The sequence below is a fragment of the Xyrauchen texanus genome, chromosome 34 (assembly GCF_025860055.1).
Source record: "Xyrauchen texanus isolate HMW12.3.18 chromosome 34, RBS_HiC_50CHRs, whole genome shotgun sequence".
NCBI lineage: Eukaryota > Metazoa > Chordata > Actinopteri > Cypriniformes > Catostomidae > Xyrauchen > Xyrauchen texanus.
In genome coordinates this window covers 25,601,300-25,624,393 of record NC_068309.1, presented here as the reverse complement: position 1 = coordinate 25,624,393, position 23,094 = coordinate 25,601,300, and the positions used below count along the sequence as shown (strand labels likewise).

General features: G+C 37.9%; 1 protein-coding gene across 1 annotated transcript; it reads left to right on the top strand.

Moving 5' to 3' along the window:
• The first annotated feature begins 594 nt into the window (after nt 1–594).
• On the top strand, nt 595–21,988 carry LOC127628072 (putative monooxygenase p33MONOX). The gene is made up of 9 exons (XM_052104750.1): nt 595–777; nt 1,490–1,569; nt 12,820–12,929; nt 13,168–13,361; nt 13,609–13,720; nt 13,932–14,056; nt 19,852–19,955; nt 20,057–20,211; nt 20,996–21,988. The coding sequence occupies exons 3-9, from the start codon at nt 12,902–12,904 to the stop codon at nt 21,205–21,207; spliced, it is 930 nt and encodes a 309-aa protein (XP_051960710.1). The 5' UTR covers nt 595–777; nt 1,490–1,569; nt 12,820–12,901; the 3' UTR covers nt 21,208–21,988.
• The last annotated feature ends 1,106 nt before the right edge of the window (nt 21,989–23,094 follow it).

Genomic DNA, 23,094 nt, shown 5'->3' with positions numbered 1-23,094 from the left:
ACTTTATACACAAATGTCAAAAAAATTACTTGAATCAATGACCAGTACTAATAAAGCCCCATGCTTACAGATCATTAACTAAAAAAAGTTGGTTTAGGGTTTAGTTACCCTTTAATGTATGAGTATAGGCCTATGTATCAGTTCATATGTAAATTTGTACAAAATTTCAAACTTTGTATGGCTAAACAGTCCCTAGGATGCTATTTGGGTGATTTCAGATATATTGTCTTGTATTTTACGCTTACATAGAATTATTTTGTAAGTTGAGGCACTTGTTTAAAACAAGAGTTGACTGGGGCAGAGTGAAGACGTCTAAATACCACAGGCCAATTAATTGGTCAGTAAATGAACAGTTTGAGCTAAAGAGTCCGTAACTGTTCAAGTCTCACTGCGTCTAACCAAGTCTTACCAACAGAACAGACGTATCAGATGTGTGATTATTTGAAGGTGACACCGTAAATATTTATGTAAATGATTTTTTTTAATCCGCTAGTGTAGGTCTTTCACTGCCCCGTGTGGCTAGTTCAGTTACTACAACAGCTGTTGTGATTCTTAGAACGAAAGTATCGCGAGATTACACGAGATCTTCGGCCACAGCTGTGTGGCTGCTGCTGGTTCATTGTCAGTGATCCAAGTTAACGGAAGTTATGGCAGACGCAAAGGCAAACTCTTTCGAAACATATTCGATGTGTACTTTAACCGTTCGGTTACAGCTGCCTTCAGTAGATCTTCAGGACTGTTAGCTACTGTAGAGGAGGCGCGTGAACACTTCAGCAGGTAAAATCAATCGATTTGCGCTCTGTGTGTGTGGAGCTCGCGAGCGCATCCCTCAAACCGGTTTCAAGTCGCCGAAACTGGATTGAACAGCCAGTGCGTTTATTTACATACCAATCAACGTACAGCGCCGTACTTTACAAACTCGAGACATGGCATTCGGTCAGTTGGGCATTATTCATCTTCTGTTTACAAACCTGGACGAAATAATGTTTGTTAAAATAAGTGAACGGTGATATTAAAATCTGCAGTGTGTATGCGGATCATGTAGCAAAGCAAGTGAGCAGTATAATGTAACATCATTCGCCCAACGTCTTGTACTCTTCATTTATTCATTAGTCCTCAAATAACGGAATGAAGTATTATAAAGTACCGTGTTTAGCTGCATTTGTAAACTATGTCGTCTGCATGACATGACATGGTATGAAGTTCATTGACCCCTGTAGAAGTAAATCACAAATGTTTCTTCTGTATCCTTTTATTGTCATTAGTCAAAACAGCTGCTTAACTGTGTCGAGTCATACTGTTTGATAATAATCACTGATAAGTTTCATATTTGGATTTTGCTTCTCAATGTTGGATTATGAAAAGCTCTTTTATTAGAAAGACATGGTCATTTTGGTTTAACTTTTGATGTTTTATCATCTTTTGTTTTAAAGTGGCTAGTTTATTTTGTTCTCAGTCATAACAATCCCATGTTTTGGTTCTTCTCCAGCTCCTTGTGTTTCTTACTGGCCGTGTTTTTTCTGGTGTCCTACAATGCTCAGTGAGCAAACTTCTGTTTGTAAGAGTCTGGTAAGTAATGTCTGATTGTTTCACATCATGTTTGAGGAAAACCATGGCAATTAAAAGAATAAATGGAACTCATATACATTATTACAATATGTATATTGTAATTACTCTTACTTAGTTTAGTGGTTTAAACAAACTCTTAAATTTGAAACTTTGGTGTGCAGTTTGCGCTGTGGACCTTAAATTGTGCAGGTTTTTGAGATTACATGGGGTAATACTTGTAAAACGTGTGTAAAAATCTCATAGACTTGGGCTACATTGAAAGGACAAAACTTGGGATGGGAATTGTAAGGAATTTAATGATTCCACTTCCTTGCCGTTCCATTATTTATTCTTTTTGTTGCCTACTTTTGTAGGAAGAAATATATGAAAAAGATCGAACATTTTTATTGGATTTACTGCCTTCAGCAACCTGTTACCAAGTGATGAGATTATTTCATATATTTAAGGGATAACTCACCCAAAAATGTAAATTCTCTCATTATTTACTCACACATGCCATCCCAGGTGTGTCTTTCTTTCTTCAGCAGAACACAAATGAAGTTTTTTAGAAGAATATTTCAGCTCTGTATGTCCATACAATGCAAGTGAATGGTGACCATAACTTTAAAGGTCCAAAATTTACATAAAGGCAGAATAAGTTATCCACATGGCTCCAGTGGTTAAATCAATGTCTTCAGAGATGATATGAAAGGTGTGGGTGAGAAACAGATCAATATTTCAGTAATTTTTAATATAAACAGGGATCCCACGTGTCCTTGAAAACCTGGAATTTTACAATGCAGTTTTCCAGTCATGGAAAATTGTTTAAAAAAAATACCTAAATGTCCTGGAAAAATAATGATTTGTCCTGAAAAGATATTAATATAACCACTTGACTGTGTTGCTAGCAAGGTTTCCATTACGATAACGATCTGACTCGGATTAGGAGTCAAATGCACAAATTTGTATAGTTTTTTCACTGCTGGCAACTGCGCATTTTGAAACATTTACACCCTCATGATTGATTACAGCAGCAGCCAATCGTGTGCTTGGCAATCATGGTCCAACTGAGGCAGATTTCTTGATTTTCTTGATTGCGTGCTTTGCTTCAGCGGCACATGCAAAGTAAGAAGCGGTATTCATGAATCTTCTCTTTCATAAACAAACTGAATGACCTGGTACTTGGACTGACTGAATGAGAGGGGCATGTTGTTTGATTACTTCAGCATCGGCACCTGAGTCTACCTTGTTCATCATGTAGAGAAAATGGCAGAAAATCTATTAATTTGTAAAATTGACTGATGTTTCTGCACGTTCAGGGGATGTCACATGACTTGTGTCAGTGCTGCCGAATACATTGAAGTCTATGAAGTGATATGTCAGCACAACCTCGGCTCCAACTTCACACCAAAGTGATTGAAAATTATGTCTTTGAGAGTACAAAGCTACATTAAACATTTTAAAATGGCTGAAATTTATGAAGAGATGTTGAGCGTTTACATTTATTTTAATAAATCCTTACCTTATAATTTCCGAGTGTCCAGAGACCCCAGTTATTGAACTACAGTAATTCAATATTTCGATGTTTGTTGTGCACACTTCCTGTTTTCTTGTGTGGCAAGCTCATAAATTTGCCCCTCCATAACACTACAACGTGGAGTAATTTTATCTCTTCGTGAACATTTCGAAACTATACTAACTTCATGAAATACATCTTCACCTACAATACATCCAAAATTCTGCAGATACAGTTCTTACTTCCAGTAAAAAGCCTGCACACAACACCCCTATCCTGCAACAGCTCCATTGGCTTCCAATTAATTATCGCATTTAATACAAGATATTGTTGATGACTTTCAAGGCACTTCACAACTTTGGGGGCATTCTCATTTAGAATCAAATACCCCACCCCCGGTCAACAACTTTGGCGGTGTGTTGAAGCAGGTTTCTCCCAGGGTGCCAAACAAGCTAGAACCGCTACTGGGAGGCAGGTGATTTATGACTATGGGAGTGTATGTATCTGTCCATTTGCTGTATTTAATGTATTTGCTCTCATGTAAAGTGATCTTGGGTTCAAGAAATATCTAAAATAAACGTATTATTATTATTATTATTATGAAACCGAATAAAAAAAAATGCAGATGCTCCCAATTGTGACAGTATTTTTAATGGTCCTGAGTCCAAATACAATGTGATTATGTATTTGGAAATAATCTTGGATAAAATGCGATGCTACCTCAGACATCCTTGTTATCGTCCTGGGGGACCAATCACATCTGTTGTGGTCTGTGTCGACGTGACGTGCAGTAGCATTTTTGAGGAGGCACACATCAGGCTATGGAGTAGGCTGTGCCATAAATTCGATGCTGATGTATAAATTGGCCTTAAGGGCACTTACTAAGGCAGGGGTTTTCAGAGACATTGGGCCTCCCTTGTGACACAACGTACTCAATGCCGCCCCCAATGCAGAGTATTTTTTTGTGAGGTTTAGATTTAGAGGTAGAGTTAAGGGATAGAATATGTAGTTCATACAGTATAAAAGTCAATGTCTTTGGAGAGTCCTCATAAGGATAGCCGCGTGTGTGTGTGCGCACAAAGGTTTACTGAATAGAAACTCTTGAATGTCCATGTTTTTCACATACCTCACAAATGTTAACAACTGTGCGCTGCTGGCCACATCAGTGGATTTGTCGATCTGGAGTGCAAAAAATGGGCTGTGCCTCATGCTGTCTAATACTTGCTCCTTCACATCCTGTGCCATGTCAGAGATACACCGACCCACTGTGTTGTCAGAGAGTGGAACAGAATCAAGCTTAGAAGCCGCTGCCTCTCCTACCATCAAGGAACACATATCTTTGGCTGCCGGCAGAATCAATGTCTCTCCGATGTTATTTTCTTTGTGCGCTGCATGATATGAAGCGTCAGTGGCTTTTACATTTAATTTGACAAATTCTCAGACAACTTTTTTCTGACCTTGAAAGGCTTGATATTTTCTTTGGAAAAAGTTGTCCCCGCTACCTCAGCGGGTGATTCTCACGAAATCCAGATTTAGAAGGTGTCCAGCATCAGAATTTTTAAAATGCCCTTAAAGCCAATTTTCTTTTTGCACATATAAGATTAAGGTCTGAACTTACTATAACCATTATTTTTACAAGATTTTAAAAAATATTTCCTATATAATTATTTACATTTTTAGATGAAGTCCATAAAAAATTATCATCACCGCAACATGACATTACATTAAATACATGGTTAAAAATTTGTATTTTTGGCTAATGTTAAAGTAGACTCTTATTACTCATGCTCAAAGCTATGTAAAACTCTGGAGAGATTACTTTTTCATATATATTATTTTTTGTAATTTCCTTATTTTCTCTCATTACCGAAACATACGTGATGATTTACAATTTCTTTTATTTCATTGTTTTACTAAAAGATAACATGTACATTTGTTATGTAGCAGACCTTAAATAAGTAGTGTTGTGTAATATGTATATACATTTTAAAACAAAATATGATTATCTAATTATTACTTAATTTGTAAAATAGATACATGTTGCGGTAATGAAACTGCCAATTCGGTAATGAGGATCAATGTTTCGGAAATGAGATTTAGCTCACACATCAACTGTTGACAAAGGGGTTTGATGCCTAACCCTATTTTACATATTTAAAACGCATACAATTTTTTAAATAATATTTATTTCATGAACAGAGTTTCATTTTCTCATTTATCGTAATCATCACAGTACCATGCCTTGTGTTAACAAGTGTTGTGTATATAAGTTACAATGTTATGCTCATAAAGAATCATGTCATGTAGCCTACACTGTAGTACTAACAAATATACAACCATTAGTATAAATATTATCATTCTAGTATAACATATAATCATGTGTTCATGAGAACTTTTTCAGTGTAACATATTATCATGTGGTCCTGAGAAACATTTTAATGTAACAGCATCATGTGCTCTTGTAAAAAGATTTTAGTTTAGCTAAAACACTTTGGTCCTGACATTCAACCACACAACCTTTTTCTGAGAATAATTTCATGTGAAGAACTTGAATAGCAGCAAGTCTATTTATGAGTTGGTCAAACAACTAAAACAAACAACTGGAACGACTGCTTTGTACTAGAGATGCACCGATCGACCGGCCAGGGACCGGAATTAGCCGATTTTCCGCATGCTCTGCCCGGACCGGTAACCGGCCAGTCAGCCTCACGTCTTACCGATTCCAAGCCGGTCCGTTTTGTTGCCAGTGGCGCAGGCAATGACATCACAGCCGCATGTAACATGTCATTGGCGTGGGAGATCTTCACTGTGTGAGTGAAGTATATATAAAGTTCGAAATGTGTAATAATTGTAAGGCCAAAGTAAACCGTGGGGGAACCACCACAATAACTTTCGGAACAACAAACCTAATTAGACACTTATAACACCATCACCCAGCTGAAAATGCCCATTTTAAAAAAGAAGCTAAAAAGTGAAAGCGGCTAAAGCTAGCCAGGGCTCAGAGCCAGCCACAAGTCAGCAGCCTCTCCTATCATTCCTTGGAATGAGCAGCGATAAGACCAAAGCAATTACAAGGAAAATTATGCAATTCATGGCCCTGGATGACCAGCTGTTCTCCATAGTTGAGGACAAAGGGTTCAGAAATCTGATAAATTTCCTCAATACAGAGTATGAGGTACTTTCCGACGTCGCTTTGCCCGAGTTGTTTAATCTTGTGTCATGTCCCACATGCTGCCTGTTATCTGTCAACATTTGGGTACACAAATCCGGGAGAGGGGAAGGGGGGTGCTGGATGGCAGAGGCAGGCTAAATACATACAAATTGTGCCGTTGTGATTTAACGTAATTTTTCCCACCGTGTCCGATATTAAAATCAGTGCGACACACATTACAAAAGGTGTGGGCATTGTTGATATGGCTTCGGGATATGAAATTCAATTCTTCCATCCAGCTGTTGTTAAATTTACATGTATATTTAGTTTTTTCACCGGAGCACCAGCTGATTCTTCTCCTCCCATCTACCAGTGATGCTTGATTTAACATCCCGCGTCTACTGCCTGCGCAGATATCAACAGTGCAAATGGGTTGTAGGTTGCCAGGTTGAGGACACAAAAGATTTGTAATTTGTATGATGTTTCGATTGTGTGAGTAGGATGCGTTTCATTCAAGATCTGGCAACTGGACCACCTTGGAATAATATATTGATGTGATTATTCATATAACGTGGTTTGGTCCATACAAATTACAGGAGTTTTTTTGGGAGAAATAACAAAACGGGAGACTCCCGGGAAAAACGGGAGTGTTGACAGGTATGCAAGCCATTCCTGAAGCAGTGCTCAGTTTTACAACTGATATTTGGACATCTAACGTAAGTTGAGCGTATTGGACACTTCAGTTTTTCAGATCTTTGGAATTGTTTTGTTAGATGAGTAATAAAGAGAAAAATGTCCATTTATAAAAATAGTGGAAAATGACATCTGTTATATAAAGCAACTCATTTGCAGTTAATTGTTATTTCTACCCCTTTCCAGTCACAGAGCACTTTATTTTGAGAGTTGTTTAAGTGAGAGAAGATCCTGTAACTTAGTGCAGTTTGGGGGCAATTGTAATGTTTAATAATTTATTTTATTATGAAAATAAAATTTAGCATTGAAGCAAGGTAGATTTTGTTTGTATATGTGGTGACTAATAGTTCGTAGAAAGAAAATCAGAAAAAATCGGTATCGGCAGGTCACACTTGCAAAAAATCGGAAATCGAAATCGGCCAAGAAAATTGCAATCGGTGCATCTCTACTTTGTACCAATCACGTTTTCCCCCAACTGTAACTCATTCATGAGCGTTTTTTATGTTTTGCCCATATGTCAGGTAAAATGCAGAAATGTCTAGCAGAGGAGGTGACATTTCTGCAAGGTTTACGCAATTTGTTCAAGAAGTGTTTAAGGCAAATATCAAGTTATATTGAAATGAGCAAGAGGTATAGTGCATGTCCCTCCTTCATAAGTCTGTTTCTCATTACCGAAACATTGAGTATCTCCACCGCAACAGGCCTTCAATTGTGAATGATAATGGTGTTGCGGAGGATGAGCGACCTTAAACATTCTTGCTGACTGTGGAAGCTAAATGAGGGTTAGCTAAACTTTCCCTCTCTTTTTATATTTAGACCATAATGGGGTATATAGTAATCAAAAAATTAAAACGGCAACATTTTTTAAAACTTCACAAACTCATGTTTCAGTAATGAGAACTAAAAAGTTGTGTAGGTACTATGACAAACAAAATTTTAACTTTTATTTGGAGAGAAAAAATAAGAACTGCTTACCTGGTAGCCATCTTGAGTGTCACAGTCAATTATGTCCCTTCCAACAAAATTTCTTGAAAATGTTAGTTCCTTGAGGACTTAAACAATGATTGAAAATTGTTATGGAGGATGAGAAAATTGGTCTTGGACACATTTATATTCCTTATTATTGTCACTACATTTACCAATGATCAACAAATACCACATGTTTCTTCACTGTAAATGTTTATAGTATAACATGCACTGAAGCTTTTTATTTTTTATATTTTTTAATTATAAATATTTCCATCTCAAAGAACACAAATCCAGTCATGGACACGTTGCGGTAATGAAAAATTCCCCTTAAATGTGGAAAAAACAACAAAATTGGTATTTATGATGTCATTTGAAATCATGTGCAAAATAGTACATGAAGAGATGTTTATAACTGTATCCTTCTTATTTTGATAGCATTTACTTTTATCATCAAAATGTTTCATGACACCTCATATGTCTAATTTCGTGAGAATCACCCCAGCATGCTTGGTGTCAAGGTGTCTGCAGAGTTTAGCAGGTTATTAGATAAATTCTCCTGACAAACGACACAATGGTCGTGGTCAGGGGCATAGATTCCAGGGAGGATGGGGTGGAGGTAACCCCCCAATAATCAAAACAAGCAAGTACAGCCCCCTCCGCCCAATATTTATACCATGATCAATGGAAAAATTTAAATGCTTCACGTTGCAACCCCAAGGTTCAAGCCAAATTTACTCCTTTGGTCATGGTGCATCAACTGATCCTGTCCATGTAAATCCTAAACCTAAATACTGCTCATCGTATTGTTGTCTTTGACCTCAGAAACTGAAGGATTTGAATTTGGTGGTCTCAAACCGCTCCATTGTAATTACAGACTAATATGTCACATATTCTTTATTGGCGGGCTTCACAAATATCAGAGAATCTTCACAAAGATTCTTGAAGGGTTGCAGCGGTATACCGGTTTGAAAATTGACTGTTATCATACCATGTACATTTGCTAATCTACGGTATTGAGAAAGAAATGCAACCGGACGGAGAATCTCACATGCGCATCTCCTTTCCTCCTTGTCTGCCTGTCAGACTCGTCAACTTGCGTCACACACACAAATGCAGCAGAGAAAATGTCAGAGAGAAGCGAGCCGAGGGGGACTGACATGAGTGTGTGTGTGAGAGTTAAAGCAGTGTTTCTCAACTGGTCTATTCGGACTGTGTCGCGGACAGCAGGGAAATAGCAATGCCATGGTTCTCCCATTGAAGATATTTCGGTGGCCGCCCAAGTGATAAGACTATTTAAGACTGCTGAGGCAGATTTAATGATAATCTCGCAAACAGCTAAAGCAGACATGGACAATTTACAGCCTCATTTATCATAAAAGTGTTGTTATTTTTTAATTGAATATTTCAGTTCACTTGCATTGGGACCTAACGCGTCTCCACAAGCGTATGACAAGCTCAGGGTTGCCAGATAAGAGACGAAACACCCCCAGTTTGAGATTTATACATGCGCAAATTGGAAATATTCCGCCTAATGTTATACTTATTTTGTGGAATCTGGCAACCATGCACGCGAGTGCGCTATTTATATCTGTTATATGGCTACTCTGTCCATTCTTGAGGCTGCTTGTGATGTTTGGTGCTACTAATTTTTCAGGTAAACCTTCTCAGTGATAAAAGTAGATCTCGGCATCATTGACACACGGAGGAGTAATCATTGACATGCGAGCAAAAGCAAGCCAGAGACGAATATGTATATGTATTTATTATTTGTGCAATTTAGAAATGTTGCAGTATTCATTTATCATAGACATGCAGTTGTGTTATTCAGTTGTGTGATGAAAGTCAAACGTTGACATCAACAACAAAAATAATGTAACTTGATGCATGTCCTTGTACTGGAAAACCATGAACAAAACTATGCAACATAAAAGGAAATGCAACCCAAGATACATTAAACATACAGTATGTTTAATGTATGGCAGGTCGACACATGATTTCCCATGTAAAATCTGTCCTGAAGCAAAACCAGTTGAGAAACACTGAGTTAAAGGTACAGACAGGAGCAGTCTTTATATGTTAATTATTAATAATCGCAGGACATTACTTCAAAAGCTCACACAGCTGATGTTCTTTTTCATTTAGTAGTTCATTTAACATATAAACTAACATGCTTTAGTTATATAGCATGTTATATTTACATGCTATTTTTTTTATCATGTTTATAATTTGATTTATTATTATAATTATTAGCTTTCTTATTTATTCTATTTATTTTATTTTCAAAAGGGAGACTTTTTACACATACTTCAATAAAATAATTGTATAAATAAATAGTTTCAATTATAATAAAGTGTTTGCTCAAAAATAAATAAATTAATAAAATAACCCTACTGTTTTCACTGATAATAGTAATACCGTGTACCGTGAAACAGTGATATTTTCTGAGACGGTTATCATACCGTGAAAATGTCATACCGTTGCAACCCTAGATTCTTGATAAATCTATAATATATTTTGCCTATTATTTTCAGAACTGTTTAAATAATGTTTTAGATATAATAGTTCAACTCAGTACACACGTATATACATATTTAATAAAAAATGTTACCACTCTTTGCACCTCCCCTGACTTGCTCTATTGCCCACTGGGAAGGCGCGCCCCACACTTTGAAAACCCCTGCACTAGGGAAAGCTCAAATGGAGCATTTGAATAAGGCCAGTTTTGAAGGCTTGTATCACAGAGAGAAGAGGTGGCCACGGACAGAGATGGCTTTTTAAAATATATCTTAATTTCAATATAGCAGTAAACATTGAAACTCTTCTCCAGGCTCCCTCTTCACAAGTAATATATTTTTAGGGTTACAGAGAAAGATAATGGAGGACAGGGAATAAATACCCAGCATGTTTTAGTTTGTTCACCATGTTTTTCTTTTTTCTTTGATTTCACAGCGCAACTTGTCCCGCCTCCCCGAGATTCCCATTCCGAGATTCCCAGAGTGTTTCAGTAAAAGTTCAAATGTTTTTAACTTTTGGTTGCATGACGAAGCTTCACTGCTGGATACCCTTGAGTTTTCCCTCTTCGTCCTTCCGACGTACCATCCCCATTGAAATCAATGCATTCGCAGCATTCTCTGATGTAGCATAAACTCTAGTCAGTGTGTAGGCACCCTAATGTGGAGGACAAAGAGCCCCTTGACGCTGGTGTTTAGCGGAGCTTTGACGCCTCTGCTCAACTCATGTGAAATGCACTTTACAATGACGAAGGGAGATTATTGAAACTCAAAATTATTTGTATTATTCTTTTCTGATAAAAGTCATGTTCAGCAGTTTAAATACTGTAGGAAAATAATACAGTACATCTGCTTTGTTCTTATAATGCTTAAAAATTCTACTGAGGTCAGTAGATTTGACATTCAAATTTTAATAATGTAGAAGGTTATTGATACTCTTATTAGACTATTATTGTTGTCTTTTGGATGAAAAGTCATGCTTGGCAGTTCACAAACTGAGTGGAAATTATACAGCTTTGTTCTTATAATGCCTAAATACTATGAAGTACTACTATATAACATTTCAAATGATCCAATGACTTGCTCATAGCACATTAGACTTTCATTTGTTGCCACCTAGTGGTATTTCCATAAGGGGTCAGTAAACTAATCAATTATTGAATCTGAACATATTTGTAAAACAGAAGCACCAAAATTCCCTTTATTTTTGCAGCTAATTCTACACATTTGTGCTGATAATTTTCTATACTTTAATCATTAAAATAGCTAAAGTTGGTGCTTTTAGCTTATTCTTTAAAAAAAATAACCCCTTAAAACATGTCCGTGGATTAGTGATTGTTTCAACTTTTTGGACACTCATGAGTTTGCATCCCTGGGAGTTATAAACTTTAGACATGGATGACAGTCAGGACCACTGATTTAAAAAAAATCACACTGGATTCATAGCATGATGATTTGGACTTAACATCTCGGAATGTGAATTAATTTTCAGTAATTCAATGATCGGAATCCGCTTATTCTGCTGTTACAACATGTAGTATGCAGAAAACATGGAATATAGTCATAAAAATGGCATTAGCAATAAACCGCAGAATGCAACATAATATATTTGGATGAAAATTAATTTTTTAATGTACATTTAAAATTGTGATATGTCCTAGTGTGATAATTATACTAAAATGTGTCTGATTTAATTGAATAAATAAATCTGAAAGTGATGCGTGCTTCATGTATGTGTAGAGCTGGCTGCTCATACACTGAAAACACCTCATCATACAGACTATGTATTTAATTAAATTCGTGCTTTAATAATAATCACACTATGCCATGGAGCATACTGCTTATTTGGAGGTGAGACTCTTCTGTCAAAAACGCAGAAACAGTGAAATGAAAGCTCGATTTAAATGGACAAGTATTTTTGCTTAAATATTACACTTGTTGGGAGCATGAAATGTCCTGGAAAATTGTGGCATGAAAAAAGTGGGAACCCTGTATAATTTGTCATCCCTGCCCAGTTGATGGCGATATGCACAAAGAATGTGAATCGCTAAAAACAAAAGAAGTGAAAGTGGAGATTTATAGTAAAAAAGGACTTAAACTTTGATCTGTTTTAACCCACACCTATCATATCACATTTGAAGACATGGATTTAACATCTATAGTTGTATGGATTACTTTCTGTTGCCTTTCTATGCTATTTGAATGTTGGCCACTCATTTTATGATTTGAATTTGAATTTATTTATTCAATTGTGATGTTTTGTGACCAATTGCTCAAACTGATGCTGAGGAGTCGGTATACACTATACCAGATGATTGCAGAACTGTGTCACTTTAATTATTAATCAGAGACTGGCAGTTGATTCTTTGCCCCTAGCCTGAAATATTGCTTAGTTAATGTCACTTACTTATTCCTCTTGATTTTCACTACAGATTTGATCCAGTCTCTCATCTAATTGGGTTAACAAGCCTCTCTTCACATTTTGGTCTAACACAAACACTTCATTCAGTTGCCATGGTGTCCAGACCTGGAGACCTTCCAGGTAAAGTAGAAATGCCTGTTTCTTTGCTACTTGGCTATGCAGAAAATGATCTTCAAAAGGACTTTACTTGTAAAGAGTTATACCAATTGAACATAACATGTTGAATTGTTTTAATAATAATTTTTCTGTTTTATATTCTTAATATTTCTGTTTCTCCTTTTAAACATATCAGTCTATGTCTGTTTGAACTGACTATTAGAGCAGATGTTGTTGACACAGTGCTGTGCTTTTACCTCAGCCCTGGAAGCAGGTCCTGGCGTCACAGAGGGTCTCCTCGGAGGGATGTCCATCCCCATTGGGATGACCCGACGAGCTCTCAGCTATGACGATAACCTAGAGAGGCCCATGTCTCCACCTCCAACCGACATTAATATTAACAACCTGTGGAGGAAACCTGTTATCCCTGAGAGGAAGTTTGCACGACTGGCTGAGGTGTGTTTTCATTTGTTTTCCTATGATTCGCCTGTGGGATCACACAACCTGAGTGTCCAGAAGTTAGTTTTCTTTCCACAGACTCTTTGAAGGCTGCACTAGGCATATTTATTTATGCAGTGTGTGCTAATGTTCTAATATTTTACCTGACCTAACGTGATTGAGAAACACAGTACAATCCAATATGAGGTTTTGATTTTGTAGCCTAGTGCTGACATTTTCTCTGGTATCCCCTTTATATGTGTAGGAGGATGAGTCAGATGGAGGAGTGAAACAAAGTGTGACCTTTGAATCCACTAAACCTCTGGTCCCTGTGGTTAAAGCCAAAGCCTCGTCTGTCATGAACTCTCTCATCATCAGTAAGAACTACAGATTTTATGAAGACTATATTTGACAGTGTGAAATGTTGGCAGTTTGAGAACACCAAATTCAAATCCTTCAGTTTCTGGGGTCGAAGACAACGATATGATGAGCTGTATTTAGGTTTAGGATTTACATGGACAGGATCAGTTGATGCATCTTCTTATCATTTGAGGTCATCGTAATTGGAGCTGTTTATTTGTGTTGTAGAGCAGACCCAAGAGAGCATACTTAAGTTCGAGAAGCAGGCTGGACTGACGGATACAGGCTACACTCCACACAAAGGCCTGACTGCTGAAGAGGCCCGTTACCATCGTCTGGCAGAGTCAATGCATGTAAGAAGACTTGCCCTATACATTAGAGTCGCATAGCAAGAAGTTTAAATGGTGTTATTTTCAATTATTTAACAATTTTAATCCCTCATTTTAATAAGATTTATACCAACATAGGGTACTTTGTATTATAATTTTAGAGGAATAGTTAACCTAAATATGAAGATTTTGTCATTTACGAATGTCATTTCAAATCTATATGGTTTTCTTTTACAGAACAGAAAAGAAAATAATTGAATGTCAGACAGTGCAAACTATGTATTAAATTTAGCCAACAGGACATTCATTAAATTATTTCCTTTTGTCATATGGGTTTGGAACAACATGATGAGAAATGTCAAGTCTACACCAGGGTTGGAAATTTATGGGGGGTCGGGGGAAAAATGCCACCTAAATTGACAAAAATGACCCAGAAATTCCAAATTTGGGGCAAATAATGTCCCAGCTATGAGTTACTGTTATGTTATTAATAACATCTTTATGTAGTTACAGATACATACATTGCAATCTTCATTTGAATTTACATGGAATGTTATTTGCAGTACGCTGTCCGTTGTGCAGGTGTTGCCAAGAGGCAGATAATTGCACAATCGACATGCACAGACGGACACTCCACATCAGTTCAGTGTCGTGCTCCCGTGCTAAATTCCTTGACCGTTTGCTCCTCTCGTTCAAAATAAACTGTTCTTGTGACTAACACTCGCTCCCTGTGCTATACTTCCCTGCTCATCGGCCTGCCTTGCATATCTCTCTGTCTGAAAAGCCTCCTCTCGGGTAAGGCACAGGACCATCTTTATGATGGTAGCCCATTAAAGGAACAGTGGTGCACTCCTTTCCTCCACAGTACTAGGGTCTTCTCCTTGGGCAAGAGAGAACAACCCTCAAGCCCCCCTTGCTACGGTCACAGCTATAAAGATTTTTCCACCACTCTGCAAGAACACAGAGTTTAATAGATCCTTTTTTACCTCTACTATTATAAGAAATAGGAAAAGAGGCGACTCGTTTGCCGTGAGTTGCGACCCGTGTCAGTGGAGGAAGAGATCCTTGTCCCTGAGTAATGCGGTTTGCTGCGAACTCCATTATTTCAACATGGTACTTTGGTTCCTGCTTCACCTAGGCGGGAGGTTGGAATGGCTCGATCCAATCAATCGGCTCGTCAAGACTTGCCCTAGGACTGCTCTATGTAGGATAACTGAACATCAAATATTTCTCAGATTCCCAGTAGGCATTGGCTAAGGGTCATTTAAGTAAATTGAGCAACTTGTTGCTCAGTTTGCGCGAGTATATCATCCCTGTATCCCTGATGCATAATCTGCTGGAGCTCCGTGGCGCTGTGCATCCCTCTCTTTTGGGCTCCAAGGTAGGTGATCCAGAGATGATGAAACAGAAAACCTAAAACGTGACTACAAAACACACTTAAATAACTTGGACACTGATATTACTTTAGAAAACAAAGGTGCCTTTATACCGAATAATGATGACTGACCTAAATTTATCATCATTGAAGCTGCTGCTCCAAACTTTCCAATCAGCAAGCTTTCCCCTCTTACTATACAAAAGGGTATTGCAGGAATTGCAGGTAGAGTAAAAGAGGAAAAAGCTTCGATATGGTCAAATTCTTGTGGAGTGCAGTAAAAAGGCAAATGCTGAAAACCTACTACTGCATGTTAGCTGGAGTACAGATAAAGACCTTCCCTCATCCAACTCTGAATTACAGTAAAGGAGTATGCCGCACTAGAGAGCTAGTGAAGAAATAACTGAAGAAGAAATAATGCATGAGCTCAAGACTCAAGGAGTAATGAATGTTAAATGAATAATAATCAGGAGAGAAGAGCGAACATTCAAAACTAGTACATACATACTCACTTTTAATAAACCGCTATTTCCCGAATTTGTTTTTGAAAAAATGTTGAAGAAGTGTTCCGGTGGACCTAATTGTACCTAGAGCCCTGCACGGGCCTCAAATCTAGGCCCGAGCCCGGCCCTGGCCCGAAACGCTCAGGCCCTAGCCCGACCTGTGTCCGACAGCTCATCAGAATTATCAGCCCGAGTCCAACCCGAGCCCGTATATTTATTTATTTATTTTTGTATTTTTTTTACACAGCGGCAGCCTGCCCTATTTGCAGCCATTAAAATAGGTCAGTTTTGTTAGTTATGTTTCTTTTCATTTCTTTATTAAGTTAAGACAAATGTTTGGAGCATTTTTTTTTTAAATGACGACCAAGCAACAGCTGATGCCGACAGCGAGTAAAACATGATTAATTTAGCCTCTCAAATCAACGCTAATACTTTACTTGGCTACAATAAAAACCATAGATATAAAACACTTCAAGCATATCACACAGACAGTTAGTTTAATAAATGTTTATTTATTAAACCACAGTTAGTAAAACACCTTTGAGGCAGGCTCAGGCTGCTCGCAACATCAGCACAAACTGAAATGAGCATAGCCTACAACAATTTAAACAAATTAAATTAAATAAATTAAAAACAAACTCGCAGGTTATCTTACCTCAAAAATTCACCACAGAATATGGCCATTCTTTTTTCCAATAGTTTAACAGTTAAACGAAAATAAAGTCCAATCAAACGAAGAGTTAGAACAGTCTCTTACAGAGCATCGTTGGCTCGTCATTTAAGGTTGTCAAGATTTGAAAAACAGCCCAGAAGTTTGCCTTTCCTCTGGTGTTTTTTACCGTTTTAAGTTGGTCATCTGCGATTTTTCTCTTAATATTCTCCATTATTTGCACATGAGGTGAATCGTGGGTCGCGCCGCTGACGGGAAACCTTTTGTGTGCGACGTGCGTGCGTGCGTGCGTGCATGCGTGAGACTGTCATGTCAGTCATTTGTCAGTGTAATTATAAGATTATGAAAGTTATGAGGTTATGAAATGGCTTTTTATGTTTGTTTTTCTATTGTCGACGTCAACTACTTATACATTTTTTAATTAATGTCTAAAAATATAAAAAGAAGGATAACCCAAAAAAGGCCCGAGGCCCGGCCCGCATGTGAACTATGACGTGAAAATTGGCCCGAAGCCCGGCCTAGGGGCGTGAATAAGTCGGGGCCCATCGGGCTCGGGCTGCAATGCAGGGCTCTAGTTGTACCTAACCCTCTGTGGGGTTTCAACTGTCAAAGGTATGGACACCTATATGTCTTAACTGCTCAGGTGACCACCCAGCTGCATCAGAACAGTGTCCCATGTGGATCAAATAAAAAGAAATACAGAAGATCAGATGTACTAAGAGAATCAGTTATCTTGAAGCAAAGATTGCTAGACAGATATTACCTGGATGCACAACGATAAACCCCAAACTATATATTATAGTAATACTCCCCAAAAGATGAAGAATACAGGAACTGAGAGTGAAACTCTTCTAAATGGCTTTCATTCCAATCAGAGCTCAATAACAGAACCAAAAAGCAAATAAAAACAATAAAGCAAGGTCTTCACAATCAAAAGCACCCCAGGACGAACCTTCAAAGACCAGGCAAACTAGAGATGTGGAAATGAAAGAGAGTGAACATCATAGTAGATGTCTGTCCCCTAAAGGCAGTATCAGGCCAACTGTCCTTATTCTTCTTAACAGGTAATGGAGAATGTTATCATCCAATGGAACTGTCATAGTATCAGGGCTAATTGTATGGAGCTGCAACGTTTAATTGCAATCACCAATCCTATAGCCATATGTCTTCAGGAAACATAATTACCAGATTAATCAGATTGTACTCCATTTTTAATATCTTCGGTCCCAATGACATGCAGGCCTCTGGTGGTACAGCCATTTTAATAAGAAATTATGTGATCCGTATAAATATTAATAGCAACTTACAGGTGACAGCAGTATGATTGACTCTGCAGCCGTTTCTATCTACATTCCTCCAAACTCAAACTTGACACACACAGACCTGGATCACCTTGTTGCTCAGCTCCCACTCCCCTTTATTCTCATGGATGATTTAAATAGTCACAACTTTCTGTGGGTCAGCAGTCATTGCAGTACAAAAGGTAAGAAGATTAAAGATTTTATAGATAACCATATTTTATGCCTTCTAAATAATGGATCAAGTACCTACTTACACCCGGGACATGGAACATACTCTGCGATCGACTTTTTTTTCAGCCTGGATTGTACTTGGACCTATCATGGAGAGTCTGGCATGACCTCTGTGGTAGTGAACACATCCTAATTATTGTAACCATCAAAGGAAGAGAGGAAGCAACAAATGTGCAAAGATGGCAAATTAAAATGTTTTAATTGGTTTCAGTTTCAAACCCTCTTTTATGAGAAGCTTGCGCAGTTTCCAGAAGACAGCCCTGATGCAGTGCAGAATTTTACTAAAATGCTTATAGCTAATGATACAGTCTCAAGAACATCTTTAAAAATGAAATGTATGCAACTTCCATGGTTTGATAATAAAGGTTAAGAAACATAAAAGAGAGGAAGTAAGTTAAAAGGCTTTCCCGTCAACTGAAAAATCTTATCAAACTCAAGATGAGTAAAACACGAGCAAGAAGAATGTTGGCTAATCAATAAATGAAGTTAAAAAGGAAAGCTGGAGAAGATTTGTTTCCATCTAGACAAGCACTTCATCAAACCAAATATGGAACTTGATACGGATAATGAAGAAAAAAAAACAAAGGCCCTCAAATACAACACATCATACAGCATGGTACACTCCTGATGTCAAAACAAGAAATTGCATTCTAGCAAAAACGTTTGAAAGCAATTCATCTATTGAGAACTGTCTTCCTGCTTTTTGAATATTTCATGCTCAACAAGATAAAGAGAAGATATGGCTCTAGCAATGCAGAGCCCTACAACCAACCCTTCTCCATGGAAGAGCTATAGCTAGCTATCAAAAAATCCCATGCATAATCAAGGCATACGCATCCCTGACCAAAGTTCAGTTTTTATTGCAGAGGCATATGCTTTATTACTAGCACTGAAGTACATTACGACTGTTCCACAGAAATCCTTTTTAATGATAACTGATTATAAATCATGTCTGGAAGCATTGGAGTCTATAAAAACTGATCACCCAACAATCGTGATGATTTTGAACAAATTGTCATCGCTGGAATCAAATAATTTTAGTATTTTCTGCTGGGTTCCTGGTCACTCGGGGATCTCTGGTAATGAACAAGCAGAGAAGCATTATCCTCAGAACCAATAAAATGCTCAGACCAACACAACCACTAAAACCAACATTAAATATATACACTAAAAACAAATGGCACTCAGAATGGGATCAAAGATTAAACAACAATTTACGGGAAATAAATCCTGTTGTTGGGACAAGACACGTATTCCCTTTTAATAGTCGTTGGGATCAAGTCACTCGCACTCAATGCCGGATAGGATACGCTAGAATTTACTCCTGAATTGTAGTCCAGCGATGAAACACGAGGTCAATTGTGTTTCAGACTGTAGATAGAAATGACGCAGGGCAGTGCTTTTATTTATTTATTTGCATGCACAGTAAGGGGATTTAAGCATTTTCAGACATTTCAGTTTGTTCGAGCAACTTTTGGAAAATGTTTGAAAATGGAGGTGTGGCCAGAGGGCATCTTCAAAATGAAAATGTATCTTTCAAGTTTATCCGGATTAATGTGGACATAGTCTAAAAGATGACAGTGTTTTCATGTTTGGGTGAACTATTCCTTTTAAAAAATATATAATTGTTTCCAGAGTGAATTTAGCCTTAGTAACAAGTTTCACCTTGCTATTTCTGTCTTTAACCAGTAATAGTGTTCCTTGTTTTAGATTTGTAAACTGTGTTTGGGATGTTGTAGAAACTTCAAATGCAAAGTGTGGATGCCAAGGAAGAGAAACAGCCGCCCTCTTGTCAGTCAACACCCTCCGGGACCCCTCAGTCATCACCTAAACAGAAACGCAGGTACTGAATTCAACAGCTTGACAGTGACATTTGCATTGGATCTATCATGGGACTGAAATGAGGTGTGTGTGTGTGTGTGTGTGTGTGTGTGTGTGTGATAGGGGCTGGTTCAACAGTCAGGGATCCACTGCCTCCCTTACAGGCTCTGAAACGAGCACCAGCTCCAGTGTAGACTCTGCTGCATGTGATGCAGCTGTAGAGCGCTGGAGTGCTTTTGGACCTCGACCTCAAGTCAATAAGTCCACCACTGATCCAGGTACAGATACAGCCTTAACAGGGACATGACACTATGCACTTTTACATATACAGAAGCCACAATGCATATTCTTTAATTGTAAAAAAATATGATAATGATATACTCAGATAATGCCCATGTTACCATTCCTAAAGCACAAGGGACATGATATCAGTAGATTGTGGAGTTTAATTCAGATAGTTTTATCATCAAGTTGCTCTCAATCTTCATGCCACCATGTACCTAGAGTTGACTGCTGAATTATTCAGCTGGATAGCGTGGTGCTAAAAATAAGTGCCAGATGTTAATCACATTACCGTTTTTACTCTCCTCAAAGACAGATTGCAAACAACAAGTGTTTAAATAAAAGAATAAAATGAATGTCAGACATTCTAAACCCTCATTTATAAGTTTCAACTGTAAAATATGATTGGATTAGCCACGTTCAAAGCAAATATACGCAAATATTAGTTGAATAATTTTTTTTAAAGCTGAAGCGTATAGCACCACCAAATGGAATTGCAGAATTCATTCATTGTTTAGACCTGCCAGCTCCTACTCATGTTATTCCAAAGCCCTTTATCTGTGTTTACTGACCATAGCGGGAACAAACCTGTTCTAGAACTGTTGACAAACACAAGGTCCAATGCAACAGAGTGGTATAAAGCTTTACATAGCTTTTTACTGTCATGAGTACACTGCTTCATTGTTAAAGTTGAATCATCAAATGATGCACTTCACCCTCAATCATGAAACAGTACAGTGCTGACACACCAGGCTGAACTATCACTGATGTGTTCCTCAGGGGGTTTTGCTCTTCAGTCCTATAAAGGAGCTCAAAAACCAACCCCAATGGAAGTGATGAAGGCCCAGGCCACCCGCCTGTCCGAGGACGCCTCCAACTTCAAACCTCCCCCTAAAATGGAGATCCCCACCATGGAGGGGAAGACACAGACGACCCGACCTCACAAACTTAAACGCCGGGACATGAACGTGCTAACGCCCTCAGGATTCTGAGAAGAACTCCTAATCACCACCTCAGCTTGTACACATTGTGAACCTGTAGCTGGTCTACCCTCTGAATCATCTGTGCTATCTTTCTGATGGGTTACTACAGTATTAAATACCACCCCCTCCACCCCCCATCCAAGAGGACACGATGCCTGTATTCTCTATAGCATAATTTTCTTAGTGTCTAATAAATGTTAGTCCTCAAATGATGTATTTTTTGTGCGTGTATGATCGGACACTTTTGTTGTCAGCCACTTTTCCATTTAATTTATCGTTAAAAGTGTCACTTAAATTTAGACTGTGAGAGAGTGTGTGTGCCTTGATGTTTTTGTGTCTTGTGGTGTGACTATTAGTTTACTTGCACGTTAACACTGATTATGATCAAGTACTGATGCACATCATGAACTTGTTAACAAATAAATTTCTGCCATATTCATTAATGATATTGTGGTTTCCTGTGTAACATCGGTACAAATTGGTTTCAGTGATAACTTAATTCTTTAAGTCTTAGCTGTTGTGTATTATGACATTTAAAGAGGTCATGACATGAGAAACCAAATTTGCCTTGATCTTTTGGTATATAAGAGGTCTTTGTATCATTAAAACGTCCTGCAAGTTTAATATTTTAAGACGTCCTCCCCATTCTAAACGAATAATTTATTTAATCAAGCTCAAAATACAGCTCGTTCTGGATTCATGGTTAGAAGTGACGTGACGGTTAGAAGTGACGTACCAGCGTTTGCATATGACCGCCTCCAGCACAAGATAACTACGCTTTAAGCGCAAGACAACTACGCTCATTTCAGTATCGCCGTGCGCCTCACAAGTGTTCAGTCGATGGACAGCGAGCTCTGACAGAGACTACTTGTGCACAGGAAAATTACGATGCCACACAGATGTGCTGTTCCTGGCTGTGGTCAAACAAAACCTCTGAATAAGCTGCCGAAAGATCCAGACGTCAGGGAAAAATGGATGCAGTTTATTTTTTGCGGACGTCCCAGTCACGGCAGTGTTAACTTAAGCGTTTGTTCTGTACATTTTAAGGATGACTGTTTTGAGAACAAATCTCAATATGATGCTGGCTTTGCCAGAAAACTGTTGCTCAAAGATAAGTCCGTGCCGACTATTCTGGGAACAACGACGACGCAAACTGTAAGTAATCTATTTTAAACTTTAAACTACTTTTTAAAGCGCAATTTCATTCATTATGAATAATCACAGTGTTTTTACTTAGTTTACTTGCATATTGTTCTGGCTGGGGCGTCAATAATTGATACATAGGCACTGACGTTAGCCAATCATAACAGTGGGCGTTAACACTGAAGTCTTAAATGGAAAACGCCCCCAAAACAGACTGTTTGAATCAGAGGATGAGAAACAGGGTGGGAAAAGGTCATAAATCACTAGATTTTAAAAGTTTTTCTTAAAAAAAAATATATTAATACTATAATTGCACCTAAGGGAACATAATAATACAATAAAAAAACCCATGTCATGACCCCTTTAAAGCATCGCTTTTATGCGATCGTGTTGAGGATGGTCAAACGAGGGCACTAAATTGACTGAAGGCCGAAAATATTTTGGCTAAACTTTATTAAATGTGGCTGCTCTACACAGAGAATTTGTTACATGTTAAAAAATTGATAAAATGTTTCAGAAGGATAAATGCATTTACTGTGATCTTTGTGGATCTGTAAAAACATGAATAAATAAATACAAATAATGCCATCTTGCTCTTGATTTTTGTCAATGTAACTACTGCCTAAAATTTTTGCTAATAATAATAGTCGTGTGTTCGGTTCATAATTGCATACTATCGTAGTACTCTTACTTTTTCTCCCGTGGTATGGTAGTATGCGGTTCTACATTTAGCCATGGCCTTTTGAATGCTGT